The 16134-nt window shown below is 49.2% G+C and overlaps 1 protein-coding gene across 1 annotated transcript in view; it reads right to left on the bottom strand.

The window, feature by feature from the left end:
• Positions 1-1159: 1159 nt before the first annotated feature.
• LDLRAD4 (low density lipoprotein receptor class A domain containing 4) overlaps positions 1160-16134 on the bottom strand; it is a 164913-nt gene continuing 149938 nt past the window's right edge. Inside the window, 4 exon segments of the mRNA XM_052660260.1 lie at positions 1160-2943; positions 2946-3414; positions 4741-4791; positions 14763-14917. Coding sequence (XP_052516220.1) covers positions 2885-2943; positions 2946-3414; positions 4741-4791; positions 14763-14917 — 734 coding nt within the window. The 3' untranslated portion in view covers positions 1160-2884.

Genomic DNA, 16134 nt, shown 5'->3' with positions numbered 1-16134 from the left:
CAAAGTGCTGGCCTTTGAGCCCTTCTCCTCCTTAAGACAATAAAATACAGAGAAGGAGCAGTAACTCGAAGTTGGAGATGTGCTTATCTGCGCATAGATCCCTGTGCTGGGGTGAAAGGCCTGCAGTTTCCTGCTGGCCCCTTTCTACTAGCCCCTGTCCTCTCCCAGCTGCAGTTAGTAGATTTAAGTGTCCTTCTGAGGACAAACCTACCTGTGTTTTGCATGTTTTCCTCTGCTGACTGGGCTGTGTATCCAACTGCATTTTTGGTGTGGAGGACAGAGAGTAGGCCTGTCAAGCTTTTTAAACACTGAATTTTGGTCACAGAAGAACTCTGTAAATGCGTGGCTTGTTTAGCAAAATCTCTTTTGTAGGAAAGGACAACCTCAGTGTCTGAGGAACACCAGGCTTCCTGAAAAAGTCAACAGATGCGTGAATCTTCCTGTAGGTGGGCCTGCTCAAGGCTCACACCCAGAGTGTTGCTGAGACTGTGGAGCCCAGCTTCCACCCACTGCTCCCTGGTCACCTGACTCTGGCGTCTAAGCTGGACCCTCTGGCGTCTAAGCTGGACCCTCAGGCTCCACTGACCAGGCTGCAGCTTCAGAGCCATGTCTCCTTTCCATCCCAGGCCACACAACCTTCGAGAGTATAGACCTAAATCACCTTAGCCCTGTATGGAAAGGAGACTGACCTAATTCAATTTAGGACCTCAGCTTTTAAGAGACCAGCCTCAGAGACCATCCAAGTCATGCTTTGTATAGTTACAGATGCGGACATCTCTAACTGTTAACATTAGAGGCAGTTATCTAATAGGGTGGCGAAAGGGAGCAACCTCTGTTTTAAAGGACAATTAAAGTTATTTGAATAATTGTTTTGCCAGTACTAAGGACAGATGCCAGATGTTCAGGTACTTGCAGAAATTTACCAATTTCTGCGCATAAATCACCATTTTGAGCTAGAACCATAGAATGGGCTCACCCACTCTCCCAAAAGTGCTGGCAAAGTTTGGAATGACAACATCATCAGCCAACCTTGTTCTGCACCTGGGAGGATGCCTGACTGCTGCAGATGAGGAGGACAAGCACTTCCCCATAGTCACCACCAACTCGAGGTGAAGCCTCCATCAAGCAAGCATAGGCTCGTGGTCGAGGCTGTCTGACCTCGTAGGGGGATGAAGGGGTCCCCTGGTCAGGTCCCCCAGAGCTCTGCCTGTCCTAGAGCTCCCACTGTGGTCCTCAGCAGGCACACTGCCCAACAGGATCTGAAGCATGAGTGACAACCGCTGACTATTTTCTCCTAAGATAGACCAACTACTTGTGTGGATGTCACTGTGAAGTGGATGAGGATTCCAATCCTCCAGACAAAACCTGGGACTTACCGGCCAAGAAGGGCCTCAGAAAGGGCAGCAGACAGGACCTGAGGTTGACAGTGCTCTGCCAGCGGCACAAGGGCACCTTGCCAGACAACCATACCCAAGACGACAACACTCAGAACTGAGTGGACACTTGGACCTGCAGGTCAGATACCCTGCGAGACCAGGTAGGGGCTGCACAGAAGCCCCCACCTGGGTGCAGGAAAGGCAGATGCTCTGCAGAAGGAACTTACTGTGTTAGAGGATGAATGTTACAAGATTTAAGTCTTCTGGCTGAGTTTAGCTGCAGGTTGTGCTTTTCATTTTCACCCAAGGCTCTGAGTCACTCCCCGCCCAGCTCTGGTCTCCAGGAGAGCCTGAGTGACCCAGAAGCATGGCTGGTTCTGAGCCCTGCATCTCTCCCAGGCACTGGTTCCCATATGGGGCTGGTTCCCTTCCTCAACTCAGGAGTTTCTGCACACACAGAACCCGCAGCTAGCGTCAGGCAACACCAGGGCAGCGAGCACATCGGAGCCACTGCCGAGTCTCAATGATCAGCCATCCAGGCCTGAACTCAACTATCCATGGAAAGACAGACCACAGGAAACACTGAAATCACATGTTTCAACAGTATAAAAATAACCACCTTGCATTTTAAACAATTTATTGCATAAAATAGTGTATTATCTGAGTATATTTCATGCTACAGTGAAAAAAAAAAAATTACTGCAGAAACTGCCCTGCTGGAGGACTAGGGCAGCACTGTGTGATGTGTGAATGCAGGCATGAAACACACAGCCTGAGGCTGGAGGGACTCGACACACCAGGGATGCGGGCGTTTCCTCTGCTCCATCCAGTCTGCAGGTGCCCTGGTGATGCATGCCCTGTGATGACTCTCTTCACCAGTGTAAGTTAGCAGTATGTTAGGCTACCTCCCCAAACACCCTTTCCTGCACAATGATGGGGGGAACATTATTATGGGGCCTAATAATGATGCACAGGTGAGAAAACAACATACAGGACTTCACATAAAGCTTCCTCATGTTAAACAGTGAAGATAGTGCAATTTTTAAAAACACAGCATCACAACACAGATTTAACTCCTTGCATTCATCTGACTTCACTTTATACCTTGGCACACAAAGCAGAAACTTAAAATCATATTTTTAAAACAAAAGTTCCACAGTTCGGGGGGAAAGCAAACTAGCGAGTCTTCCCCATAACGTATAACATTTTCCTCTGTATTCGGTTAATTGTAAAACAGGCATTCTGGCCTCTGCTTTCACATTAAAGTCAAACGCCTCATGGGTTTTATTTTATGGTGTCTTCAAAGCACCCTTTTGTGTTCTCATGCCCACACTTCGCCAAAACCAGCCCTGTCCTGTCTCTGCCGCAGATGAATACTGTTGTGGCCAGACTGGAGGTTTACACTATTCCCTTCTGCGTGTGGCTCCCCTGAAAAGAATTGTTCTGTTTTACTGAATTCTGCTGTGCTGCGACTCCATTTCTTTTCTCACATCAGGTGTGCTCGCAGGTCAGGTGCACTCCCTGGGCTTCCTGTCCGTGCCCTGGACGGGCAGCTCCGTGCTCCGGGGCCTTCCCGCTGGAGCAGCAGTCTGCTCCCCCTGTGTGCGCCGCTGTGCTGGGGGTGAGAGGGAGTGGCACCTGGGTAGTGGCCCATCGCCTCACTGTAGGCCGGGGGCGGCCCCGCCATCCTCCCAGTACTACTGCAGGTGCTGGCACTGATGCCTGAATTGCTGCTGGGTGGGCACGGGCCCCCACTGTACACGGATACGCCTATCAAGTCGCTGTCAAAAACAGTTCGGTTGGGCGGTGGCCGCACTGACTCTCGGTTGAGTTCCATCTGCTGTTCAGGGTCCCGGAGCTGCAGGGTGCAGGGCCCCTGGTAAGGAGGTGGCTCCTCCCCATCTGACAGGGAGATGGTGGGGGGAAGGTCAATCTCGTGCTGCACGTAGGGGTAGGTGGGCTGGAAGCGGCTGAACCGATCCCTCTGGAGAAAAGGTGGGGCAGTCACCCCATCCCTGGACCGCGGGGCATACATGGTCTGCAGGGAAGAGAGGAACGGCTGCGAGATGTTCTCAGCACAGTGATGACCACGGACGTGACGGCCGCAGGGAAATTAACGCCTGGTCTGTTCTCACCCGTCTGAAAACTTCCCCCACCAAAAAAACAAGTAAAGACTATTCCAGAAAAAAAGGTTTTCTCATTCCTAATGACTTACATCACTCACCTTGCCAAACCCAGGATGGTTCAGCAACGGATAATTGCAGTTACCTGAAAATGTAGGTTTAATGGAGTTATTGTATGTGCTATGTGTACATTTCCCACTGGGTTAAGAAGAATGCAGGAGCCCCCACCCCCAGGCCAGCCCCCCAACATGACCTGCTCCAGGTCCCACTCTTTTTTATAGAAAGTAAGGACAGCCCCCCTGCTTTCTCAAGCCCCTTCCAGCTCCTAGACCTGTGATTCAGAGGAGTGGGGAAGGAGATAGAATTTCCTTTGTAATTGAAAGTTGCAAATTCACAGGCCTGTACTTGGAGCAGATACAAGCCTGGGAAAACTTATGACTTATTTATAGGAACCTGCTGCCCTATCAGTTACTTTAAAATATGAAACAAGTGACTTTTTCTTTCTGGCTTCTAAACTTATCCAGTTATTTTGGATAAAATTTCCTGTAATTTTTAGCAACCAACATGAAAAATGTTTTATATTCCAAAGATGATTATAGATTTTTTTTCCCCCAGAAGAATCTAGACATTTTATTTAACATAACTTATTCACCATTCAACTTTCTTCTAGAGGAAAGACATATGTATATAAAGATATATATTCATTAACTTCTCTCATACCATATTTTTAACTTAAAAGGCAAAAAGCTTATTTTCCCAATTGTATGTGTGTGCATGCCCAGTCGTGTCCAACTCTTTGCAACCCCATGGACTGTGGTCCACCAGGATCCTCTGTCCACGGAATTTTTCAGGGAGGAATACTGGAGTGGGTTGGCACTTCCTACTCGAGGGGATCTCCCCCACCCAGGGTGCGAACCTGTATTGGCAGGCAGATCTTTACCACTGCACCACCTAGAAAGCCCCTTCCCTATCATACTAAGTCTTTATTGAATCTGTTACAACACTTTCATGTTTTGGTTATATTGGCCTTCAGGCATGTGGGATCCTAGCTCCCTGGCCGGGGATTGAACCCCTTGCATTGGAAGGTGAAGTCTTAATACCACTGGACCACCGGGGAAGTTCCTCCCCAACCTCCTAAACCAGGTTATTGGCACACATCTTAGTCTTTGTGCCGACACAACCCTTCCACCAATCTTGTTCATCTCCTGCCACCCACATCTCACCAGTGTTCAATCCCTTACCTCTGAGGTAGGCCGAGGTTCAGAGCCGTCTGAAGGCCACAGGCACCCTTCCTGAGTGGGGAGCAGGGAGTGGACATCACAGGAAGATAATTAGTTTCATGCAGCAGCACCCAAAGCCAAGGCATCACACACACTCCACTGAACACAGGCTGTTTAACACCCAGGACCACAAAGCCCCAGCCCTTAATCTGCACCTCGAGGAAAGCTGTGGCCACAAGTACAACAGATCTCCCCACAGTAGCATTGAGAAAGGTCTGGAGTCTCTCAATCTACACGTGTGTGTGTGCAACTCTGGTATCAAGCCTTCCGAGCTGGGGCTGCCCTGCGTTAACAGCAGCAGAAGGAAAGCACTGCCCGTCCACAGCAGTGGGCTTTCAAACTGAAAACTGAGTTTCCCAAACCTAAGAGCCGCCTGGGCATCTTCCAATGAACTGATTCTTCAGTACAAACATTCACGAGGTACATGGAACCTGAGATTGAGTTGTAGTGTCTTTTTTCACAAATGTTTGGCCAGACTGACAAGCAAACAATAGGCATGACTAAGGATCACTTGTAAGACCATGAACCTATCAACAGAGTATTTCCATGTGGTATCCCTTCTGAACTCATTGTTGGCTACAGCAGGGTCTGCTGGGCTGTTGTGATTGGTAAGAACTGCATCAGAGCGAGGGCAGTGCCCACATTTTGGATTCCAAAAGAATACGCACACATGATCTGCCATCATAGCCTCCTGTGACCTGAAAGTGACCACAGACAGACCTAGTAGGTAAACGTGACCTTCAGAGGCAAAGGTGACCTTCCCTGCTCCCTGCAGGCCAGTGTCCAGCACAGCCCCCCTCACTGCAAGCAGGTGGCATCCTTAGGTCTGACTATACAACCATGTAATGGCGACAGGCCACAGAGTGACTAACCAGTTGTCCAAGCCCCGGTGTTGAGAACAGCACAGAACACCCTCCACTGTTTCCAGGACTCAGAATTCTACTCTTGGTGACAACAGCTGTAGATTAAAGCATAGGGAACAGCCTGAGGCCAGAACTCACAGCGCCAGATGAAGCAGGTGAGGAAGGACCCAGGAGAAGGGTGGCGCATTTTCTGAAAATGGCAGTAACCATTCTCAATGGTTTTATTTCCCTAGAAATTAGCAACACTGAAAAAATCCCTGAAAAAGATTGACACCAAGCCCTGCACACACTCAGTCCTGTATTTCACCAAATCCGCATCAACCTCTCTGTTTCTAAATCCATGTGCTTCCTGGCCCCGCTTTTCACAGTCCCTCCTGCCAACCCCACCCCTCCAGACCTCCCCTCCCCCTGCCTCTCTGGCCGCTCAGCCTGTTCCCCCTGGGACACATCTGCATCACCACCGCCACAGCAACCACAGCAGATGCCCCGGGGAGCCAGGTCCTCTGACCACGGCGGAGTAAGCTGAGAAATAAGTTAGCAGTTTATAGAATTCATAGCAACAGGAATGAAATCAAACCAGCATCACTACCCAGGCCCATATGCACTGCATCTCTCCTAGCTGTGTGCTTGTGAGAACTGTTCACTCAAGCTCTGTCCACAGAGCACCTCTTGGTGACCTAAAGATGCCCCCATGGGTGCCGCGGGGAGCAGGGCCACCAGGACCCAGGCCCACAATGGCCTTGGGCCACCACGAGGGGCTCCAGGGAATCTGCATGCTGTGGAGAAGGAACAGGACAGCTCTGGATCTCACAGGGGGAAGATGTGTGTTTTCAGATTCCTTTACCCTCGAGGAATCTGCTTTGTATTTTACTCCTCCAGCCACATCGGCAGGAAACTTTCCCCTGAGTTGAACCTGACACTAAAACATCTGTATTAAAGATTAAAAAATCACGTGCTCTTCCAAGTGATTGTCTTTACCATCCAAATGATCCAGATATGCCGGCTGCAGACCTAGAACACAATGACTGCGTTTTTTCCTTTTAAATCTGGCACTTTTTTGGGGCTGGATGGTGAGTAGAAAATCAAAATTGTCTTTTTTAAAGTTGTGGTAAGTTATATGTAACATTTACTATTTTAATCATTTGAAAGCATACGGTTCTGTGGCAATAAGTCCATCCACTTGCCATGCACTGATCGCTGCATCCATCTCCAGAATTTGTCTGAGACACCACACCTACTAAACACCAACTCTGTATTCCTTCCACCCAAGGCCCGGGTGACCAGCACTCTACCCTCTGTCTCTATGAATCTGACTGTTCTAAGGACCTCATCCAAGCGGAATCATACAATACTGTCCTTATTTCACTGAGCATAATGACTTTATGGCTTATCCATGGTGCAGCCAGTGTCAGCATTTCCTTCCTTTTTAAGGATGAGTAATAATCCATTGCAGGGACATACTGTATTTTGTTATTCATAGGTGGGTTGTGTCCACCTTTTGGCCATCGTGAATAATGCTACTGTAAACGGGGGTGTACAAATCTCTCTCTGAATCTCTGCTTTTCATGAGGAGAACTTTTGGGTCATGTGGTAACTCCATGTTTAATGTGGAGGGTCAGGGGGAACCACTACTGTTTCCCAGAGTGGTGGTACCATTTCACATTCTCACCAACGAGCACAGGGTTCCAATTTCTTGCCAATCCTGATCTTCCAGTTTCTTGATAATCAGTCCAAGTGGGTGTGATGTGGCATCTCACCCTGGTTTTAGTCTGTGTATGGTTAGTATGTTAAGTCGGGGTTCTCCAGAGAAACAGGAGACAGACTGATTATAGGCATCAACCACGTGCTCACGGAGGCAGAGAGGTCCCACATTTGCAATGTGTAAGATGGACAACCAGGAAAGCCAGTGGTATAATTCAGTCCAAATAATGAAGAACTGAGAACTGGGGGGGCTGCTGGTATATGTTGTGGATTTCCAAGGCCCCAAAACCAGGAGCTCTGATGCCCAAGGGCAGGAGAAAATCAACATCCCAGCTCAAGAAAAGAGAGGAAGAAAGAACTTGCCCATCCTCCACCTTCTTGTTTTACCCAGGCCCTCAGGGATTGGATGATGCTCACCCACACTGGTGAGGGCAGATTTTCTTCACTCCGTCCACTGAGTCGAATGGTTATCTCTTCTGGAATAACTCTGACAGACACACCCAAAAGTAATGCTTTATCCAGGCATTGCTTAGCTCAGTCAGGCTGACACACAAAATTAACCATCACAATTAGTGATCATGAGCTCTTCTCATGGGCTTGTTGGCTATCTGTATTATCTTCCTGGGAGAAGTATCTACTCAGGTTCTTTGCCTATTTTAAATCTGCCTAAATTGAAATTACATTGACTTACTTTGTTGTTTGTTATAAAAGTTCTTTATACTTTTTGAATATCGACATGTGATTTGCAAATATTTTCTCCCATTCTGTGAGTTGCCTTTCAGTCTCGATAGTGTCCTGTGATAAGGTTAAGATTTTAATTTTTGAACTCCAATTTACCAATTTTTTTTCTTTGGTTGCCTGTGCTTTTGGTGTCAGAGTCAAGATACCATTGCCAAATCCAATGTCACGAAGCTTTTTCCCTATTGTTTTAAGAGTTTAATAGTTTTAACTTGTACATTTAGGTTTTGATACATTTTGAATTAACTTTTTGTATATGCTAGCAGATAAGGGTTCAATGTCATTATTTTGCAATGAACACCCAGTCTATCCAACACCATTTTTTTTAAGAGTCTCCTTTCTCCTTGAATGGCCTTTGGAACCCTTGTTGGAAATCACCTGACCATACATGGTAGTTGATTCGATAAGTCATGTATGACAAATCTGCGACCCCACGGACTGCAGCCCCACCAGGATCCTCTGTCCATGGAATTTTCCAGGCAAGAATACTGGAGTGGGTTGCAATTTCCTTCTCCAGGGGATCTTCCGGACCGAGGAATCAAACCCAGGTCTCCTGCATTGCAGGCGGATTCCTGCATTACCGGCAGATTCTTTTACTGACTGAGTTACAAGGGAAGTCCCTCTGACCATACATGGGGGAGTTTATTTCCAGGCTCTCTATTCTATCCTGTTGGTCTAAATGTTTGTCTTTATTGCATTCTGGTAATTTTTGAAATTAAGAAGTATGTAATTTCCAACTTCGTTATTCTTTTTCAACATTATTTTGGCTATGGGCGGGTTGGAGTCCCATGAATTTCAGGATGGGCTTTTCTATTTCTGCAGAAAAACATCAGGGAGCATACTGGCTCTGTGGATTGCTCTCGGTAGTTCCAACATCTTAACAGTATCAAGTCTTTCGGTCCATGAACCCAAGATACCTTTCCATTTACTTGAGAATAATTTCTTTCACCAACACTACAAACCCTTCATATTCATGGTCAAGTTTATTCCTAAGTATTTCATTCTGTTTGATGTTATCGTAAACTGAACTGTTTTCTTAATTTCTTTTTGGATTGTTTGTTGTTAGTATAAACAAACACAACTGATTTGGGGGGGGGGGGGCTGATTTTGTGTCCTGCAACTTTGCTGAACTTATTAGTTCTAGTGGATTTTTTGTTTATTAGTTAATTGGAATGCTTAGGGTTTTCTTACATATCATGTCATCTACAAAGAGAGGTAAGTTTACTTTTTCCTTTCTTACTGAGATACATGTCTTTTCTTGCCTTGTTGCTCCAGCTAAAACTTAAATACTATGTTGGATAGAAGTGGTGAAAGAACACATGTGTCCTTTCCCTGTTCCAGATCTGACAGGGGAGCCACCAGTCACTCACTGTTGTGTATCATGTTCACTGCGGGCTTTTCATAGATTACTTCATTATGCTGAGGTAGTTTCCTCGTATCTTAGTTTGTTGAATGTTTTTATTATGAAAGGGTGCTGAATTATGTTAGATACTTTTTTTGTATCAATGAGACGATCATGCCTTTTTTTTCGTTTCACTCTGTTAATGAGGTGAATTACATAGATTGATTTCATAATGTGGAACCCTCCATGCATTCCAGAAATAAACCCCACTTGGTCATGGTGATATAATCCTTTTATTATGATGTTGAATTCTCATTTGTTAGTGCCGCTGAGGATTCTTACATCAATGTTTATTTGGGATGTTGGTCACTGGCTTCTTTTCCTGTTGTGTCTTTGTCTGGTTTTGGTACTGCGGCAATGCTAGCCTATAAAATGAGTTCGAAAGGGTTCCATCCTTTTCCATTTTGGGGGAGGAGTCTGAGGACTGGTGTCAGTTCTTTGAATGTTTTGTAGAATTCACCAGTTAAGCCATTTAGCCTAGGAAATTTCTTTGTTGGAAGGTCTTTGATTATTGATTCAATCTCCTTACTAGTTATAGATCAATTCGTATTTTCTCTTTCTTCAGGACTCAGTCTTAGGAGGGGGTTTCTAGGAATCTGTCCATTTCATCTGGGTTATTATTTTTATTCAATATGTTGATATACAAGTGCTCAGAGTACTAATACTCTTTTTTTTGTCTGTATCTCTTAGATTTTTTCCCACCCAAAGGATGCCATCCTTATAGCACTGAAAGAGAGTCACCTGTGACCATGACTCACTGGCTGGTGCTGTGAGCTGCAGCTGAAGCCCACTTGCTGCCATAGGGCCATGGGCACTGTGACCACATGAGACCACCCCATGCCCCCAACGTTCTTGGTGTAGCTCTCAGCTAAACTCTCCTTTCAATACACAGAGGACCACAGGGATCATCAGATTTGGGCACTGGAAACACCCAGTACAGTGTTTTCCATACTGTGAGTTGCAACCTCTTGAAGAGCTAAGTGGTATGTTTAAGTGGTATCAATTTAAGTGGTATGTCTTTCCTACACATTTGGTTAAAGTGGTCAGACAATCTGAAGGTCTCTGATCTGAGCCAATTCTCATTCATTTTGGATGGGAGGAAACTGAGGCTTGAGGAGGGCACATGACTCGCTGGAGGTGACACAGCCAGTCTGTATAAAGCAAGATCACTGCTGGATATTTCAGTTTCTACCCAAGCGTTCCTCACAGTGAATGAATATTATCATATGGCCTCAAATATTTGAAATTTTATTTTACTCCCTGTTCCAGGATGAAAAGCACAGCTAAAACTGATGTTTGGGTATTTAGCAACACCTTTGCCATCTGATAAAGAAGGCTGAGTGCCAAAGAACTGATGCTTTTGAACTGTGGTGCTGGAGAAGACTCTTGAGAGTCCCTTGGACAGCAAGGAGATCAAACCAGTCAAATGTAAAGGAAATCAACCCTGAATATTATATTGGAAGGACTGATGCTGAAGCTGAAGCTCCAATACTTTGGCCACCTGATGCAAAGGGCTGACTCACTGAAAAAGACCCTGATGCTGGGAAAGACTGAGGGCAGGAGAAGGATGACAGAGGATGAGATGGTTGGATGGCATCACTGACTCAATGGACATGAGTTTGAGCAAACTCAGGGAGATATTGTTGAACAGAGAAGCATGGTGTGCCATTCATGGGGTCTCAAAGAGTCAGATACAACTTAGTGACCAAACAACAACAAAAGTCCATTTTCTCTTGTTTCTTCCCTATTCCCAGACAGATTCCTCAGTCGTACTGACTTTCCCACCCAGGCGACACTAACAACTTAAGCGCTGGTGACTGTCCTCTCCAGCACTTCCCCTTACCCACCTTGGGCATCCATCATCAGACTTCTCAAGACTACTTCCCTCCCAACTTGATTCAATGTAGACCAGATCCCCTAAGGGAAAGATAAACCATGAAGGAAGTTCTCCTGGGAGGAAAACAAAGGGACTCCTTTATTGTCCAGAACAATCAACAGCTAGAGAAAGCCTACAGGCCCAGAACCAAACCCAAGAGGAGGACTGTGATGCCTCCTGGGCTGGAGGCAGGGCCAGTGAGCAGTCAGGCTTCCAGAGGAAGCAGCCTGGGAACCAGAGAGCTCAGGGCCAAACACTGTGAGCCTCCTTTCAGGCCACATGCCTTCCCACGGCAGAGCTGGTAGGGGAGGAACAGAGCTATCCTAGCCACCTCCCTTAGATGCCCAGGTCAGCCTCCCCAACAGGGACCACTCAGAATCAAGATAATTCAGAGAACACTTTTCTTCCCCAGAACAAACCACATCAATTTTTAAGGACTAAGTAAAAGCACACTTTACCAGCAGATGAGCAGAAGTAACACATGAACATAGCCTTATCACAAGAGCCTTACCAACAGGGATCAGGCTTCTGTCCACCACCCCCTCCTGGGTTCTTCCTGGCCTTTCTCTGCAGCATTAGCTTGTAGCCTGAACATCAGACTTACTAATGGTCACACTTGACTTTGTACCAAAATCGTATCAGTAACTTGATCAACTGCATCTTGAGATTTAACTCTATATGGATTTTGGCTGAAACCAAAAATCAAATCCATCCTCAGAGAACAAATGAGAAAATTCCAAACTCACATAAACCAGGCTCTATAGGGATTCCCTGATGGAGCAGTGGATAATAATCTGCCTGCCAAAGCAGGGTACATGGGTTCGATCCCCGGTCCAGGAAAATTCCACATGCCATGAAACAACTAAGCCCATGTGCCACAACTACTCAGCCCCTCTAGAGCCCACAAGCTGCAACTACTGAAGCTGGAGCAACTAAAGCCAGTGCTTCACAACAGGAGAAGCCACTGCAATGAGAAACCCACACACCACAACTAGAGAAAGCCCACTGCACGGCAACGAAGATCCAGTGTCGCAGCCAAAAATAATTTAAAAAAAAAGAAAAGGTTCTAAATACTAAGAGCAGACTCCCTCAGAAAGAACACATAGCTTTTTATCACAAACCCACTTAACTGCTGCTACCACTATTGAAGCATTTCCTTTTCTTGTAACTTAACTGCAGCCAATTGACTGATAGCTCTTTTTCATTTTCATCCAGAAATGGCTGCTTCCACCAGATTTAGCACTGGTCCCTCCTACTGCCCTGGCCCCCTGCAACGGCATCTCAGGGACACTGTGGTCATGCAGGCTCACTAGCCTTCCCAAAACAGCCTCCATCTGTCCTTCTCTTGGCAACTAAGTGTGTCATTCCACAGGCCTTGGGGGCAGCAAGGGGCCACATGAGGAAAGGGCTATGACTGCACAAAGCAAACCCTCCAAAACTGAGCAAGCTGGGCCCAAAGGTGCCACTGATCCAACCCACCTTTTCCCAGAGGGCTCTCTGTGAGAACCCGGGCTGTCACAGCTACTGAGGCCCCAGCTTGCCTTTCCCTTCTAGATAAAGGGAAAGCCCATTAGTGCAGAAAGGGAGTCGTCTCCTCAACCACATCAGAACATCTACAATTTCAGCCTCTCCTCAAAAACAAAAGCCGACTATTGGGCTTCATTGTTCCACCTTGACTATCAACTCTTCCCCCAAGAAATATATAAAAATAACATTAACCAATAGTGTTAAACCAAACTTTTCAGAAGCTGATAAATTAGATGCCCAGCCTTTCTCACATCACTTTAAAATAAACACGCTCTTTACTAACATGGTTGTGGAGACCTCACACGGTTCCAGAACAAATAGGCCAAAAGGCCCACAGAAGTGCGAGAGTCCCAGCAACGCACTGGCTCAGAGCCCTGGATGCTCACGTACGGGAAGGCCGGCAGGGGGCGCACCACACCTACCAGCTGCCAACAGCAAGCACGGTGGCTTCTGGGATGCAAACAGCAGACACCGCGCCTCGAAACCCTGGCCACCTCCAAAGAAGCACAAACCCCACGAGGCCATGGGCAGCCCGGCCCCTCTAGGCCCCACAAGGCTGGCTGCATGTTGGGGCACCCAAAAGGGCACCCTGAAGCTGCCTCACCCCACACCCTCCTACAGATTTCAGCCTCCTGCTGTGCACCCCTCCCCACACACAAATGGCCTCTGGAGACCCCCAGCCTCCCCCAAGACAGAAAATACCACCAAAAATAGCCACAGCACTGCTGATGGGGGGAGGCTGGGGCTCGTTGCAACGTCTCTTCGACTGGTGGGTACCAGGCCCACGTCCACTCAATGACCCAGGGAACGAAGGCAGGCAGAGCCCACACCAAGACCCTCTGATAAGGCAGGTTGCCTGTGGACACTCCTAGCTTGGGGAACTGCAGGCAAAGGCTCTCATCACTGCTGTCGTCCCCGAGGCAGCCACAAGACCCACGTGTGTAGCAGCATCAGTGCGACTACCAAAGGGCCCCTAGGGAGGACGGGGCGGGGTGGAGGGGGTGCGCTCAGGCTCAGAGCATCACTACAGCAGCATCCCTGCACCGCGACAGCCACAGATGGTCCTCGGTGGGACCCTGACGGTGAGCGGGTCACACTGTTCTCCTAGAGCCATGTGAAGGGAGGCGGCACCTCTCAGGAGCCCTAACAGAAGAGGCGGTAATTAGGGGGAAGAAGTACCGCCAGGTGGGGGACAAGTTCCTGGGCAGTGACCCCGAGCACTCCAGGATCCCATCTGTGTCCGTGTCCCGACTAGACATGAAACAGAGCTCTGGCCTGGGCTGAACAGTTTCTGGTCACTGTGTAAACGTGCATCATGAGTTTGTGAAACCTCTGGGAGCGGTATTCACACCTCCCTGGTTTTATCAGAAGAAAAATCCAAGCCCTGGGACGCACCTGCCCGGCACGGGGACACGGGGAGGAAACGCGGCAGGAAGGGGATGTGGAGGGTGAGGGAAGGCCGGGAGAGGCCTCCCTCAGGGCTGACCTGTAGGCCCCTGTCCCTGTGGGTCTGGAGGCACCTACACTGTCCCTGTCGGTCTGGGGGCAGCAAGCAGCAGTCCCACTCTTTCCCAGACTCTGGCTGCCAGGGACACAGGACACTGGAGAAACCTCAGCTCCACTCACGGGGACAACAGACCTGAAGCCCACACAACCCGCCAGCCCTCATGCCCCGGTGGCTGGCACCCTCACAGCCCTGCCCTGCTGAGCCGCCGTCTCACAGTGCAGGCGGGGACACAGGATGCATCGCTGACCATCGCACCCTGACTGGGCATTCTGTGCGGTGGATATATGAGCTGAGCCCAGTGCCATCCTGTGCCCGTGCTCCCAGCCCCAGCCTCAGCCCCGGGGAGACCCAGCCCCAGCCCACACTTACCAGCTGCGGCCTGTCCTCCTGCCTCTGGCCCTGCCCCGGGCGGTGGATGAAGGACCGGGTGGATGCTCTGTAGTGGTTCAGCAGGCAGAAGATGACCACGACCATCACTGTGACCACCACCACCACCACCACCACCTGGGCGAACTCCAGTTCCGCTGCGACGAAGAGGAGAGCCGTCAGCTGGGCATGGGGCCACCCCCTCCCAGACCCTCAAAGGACAGAAACTTCCCCGGGCCTGCTGCCTGAGGGTATCGCCGTGTGGCTGACAGGTGAGGGAGGAAGGCCCCAGCTGCTTAGACAGGTTCTGTCCTGAGATGGACCCATGTCACATGGACAGACAGCCACCACTCAGGGACCTTCCCCAGGGCAGGCAACTCCTGGGTTCCATCTCCCAGGACACAAGAGGCTCAGGGCCCGGTCCCTGCCAGACCCCCTGCCCCTAGAGGTTGAAACTATGATTCCCAAAGCATCTCCCCATGGCCACACAGCATCCTGGAGGGAAGAGGCACCACCCAGAGAAAGGACGGGACATGTCTCCACTGGGTTCCCACTGCGCCGTTACAGAAGTCTAAACCACACACTCCCCACCCGTGCATTCACCGGCAGTGTGTGTGGGCGTGGGTGCCAGGGCTTTTGTGGGAAGCGGAGCCCAGGGCCAGCCCTGCGTCATCCTGTGGGCTTAGAAGGAGGGTCTTCCTGAACCCACAAGTCCCATCCTGTGGCACCATCCTCCACCCCACCCTTGGCCCCCACTTCACACCTGAGGGACAGAGACGGACAAATGGGCCTGCCAGGCCAGGCAGGGCATGGGGCAGTGGCAGGGCCCAGGCGGGTGGGCTGGATGCACCCCTGGCCCATGACTGGGCTCCCTATGGTAGCTGTCCGCTCTGTTCTGCTGTGCTCTGGACACCCAAGGCCTCATGGCTGGTGGGCAGGGGCTTGTCTGCACTTGTACGTCCTCGGGGAGGAAGCCCCCAGAAGCTACAAAGCTCTATCAGAATCGTCATGGCAGCACCTCCGGGAAACTGAAATCACTGCCTGTCTGAGGGCCAGGGCTGGGACTCTGCAGCTGGGCTGCAGACACCAGCATGACCTCGTCTATCCTCACACGCTGTGGGCATGACACACTTGTGAGGCAGAAACTCTTCTTCACAACGCTCTGCCTGCACACAACTGTCCGTGTCTGGGACATGGTACCCATGTGACTGGACCCCAAACCCCATCCCCGAGGACACAGATGAGGCTGCGTGAGCAATGAGGAGCCCACCTCCATCATCTTGTGTTCCTGATGGCAGGCAAAGTGGTGGACTGAGGACAGACTCTGGAGCCCCAGCTGGGTTCTGGGGTGCCCACTGCATAGGTGCAAACCTGG

The sequence above is a fragment of the Budorcas taxicolor genome, chromosome 22 (assembly GCF_023091745.1).
Source record: "Budorcas taxicolor isolate Tak-1 chromosome 22, Takin1.1, whole genome shotgun sequence".
NCBI lineage: Eukaryota > Metazoa > Chordata > Mammalia > Artiodactyla > Bovidae > Budorcas > Budorcas taxicolor.
Note: the sequence above shows the minus strand (reverse complement) of the source record. Positions and strands in the feature narration are given on the sequence as shown.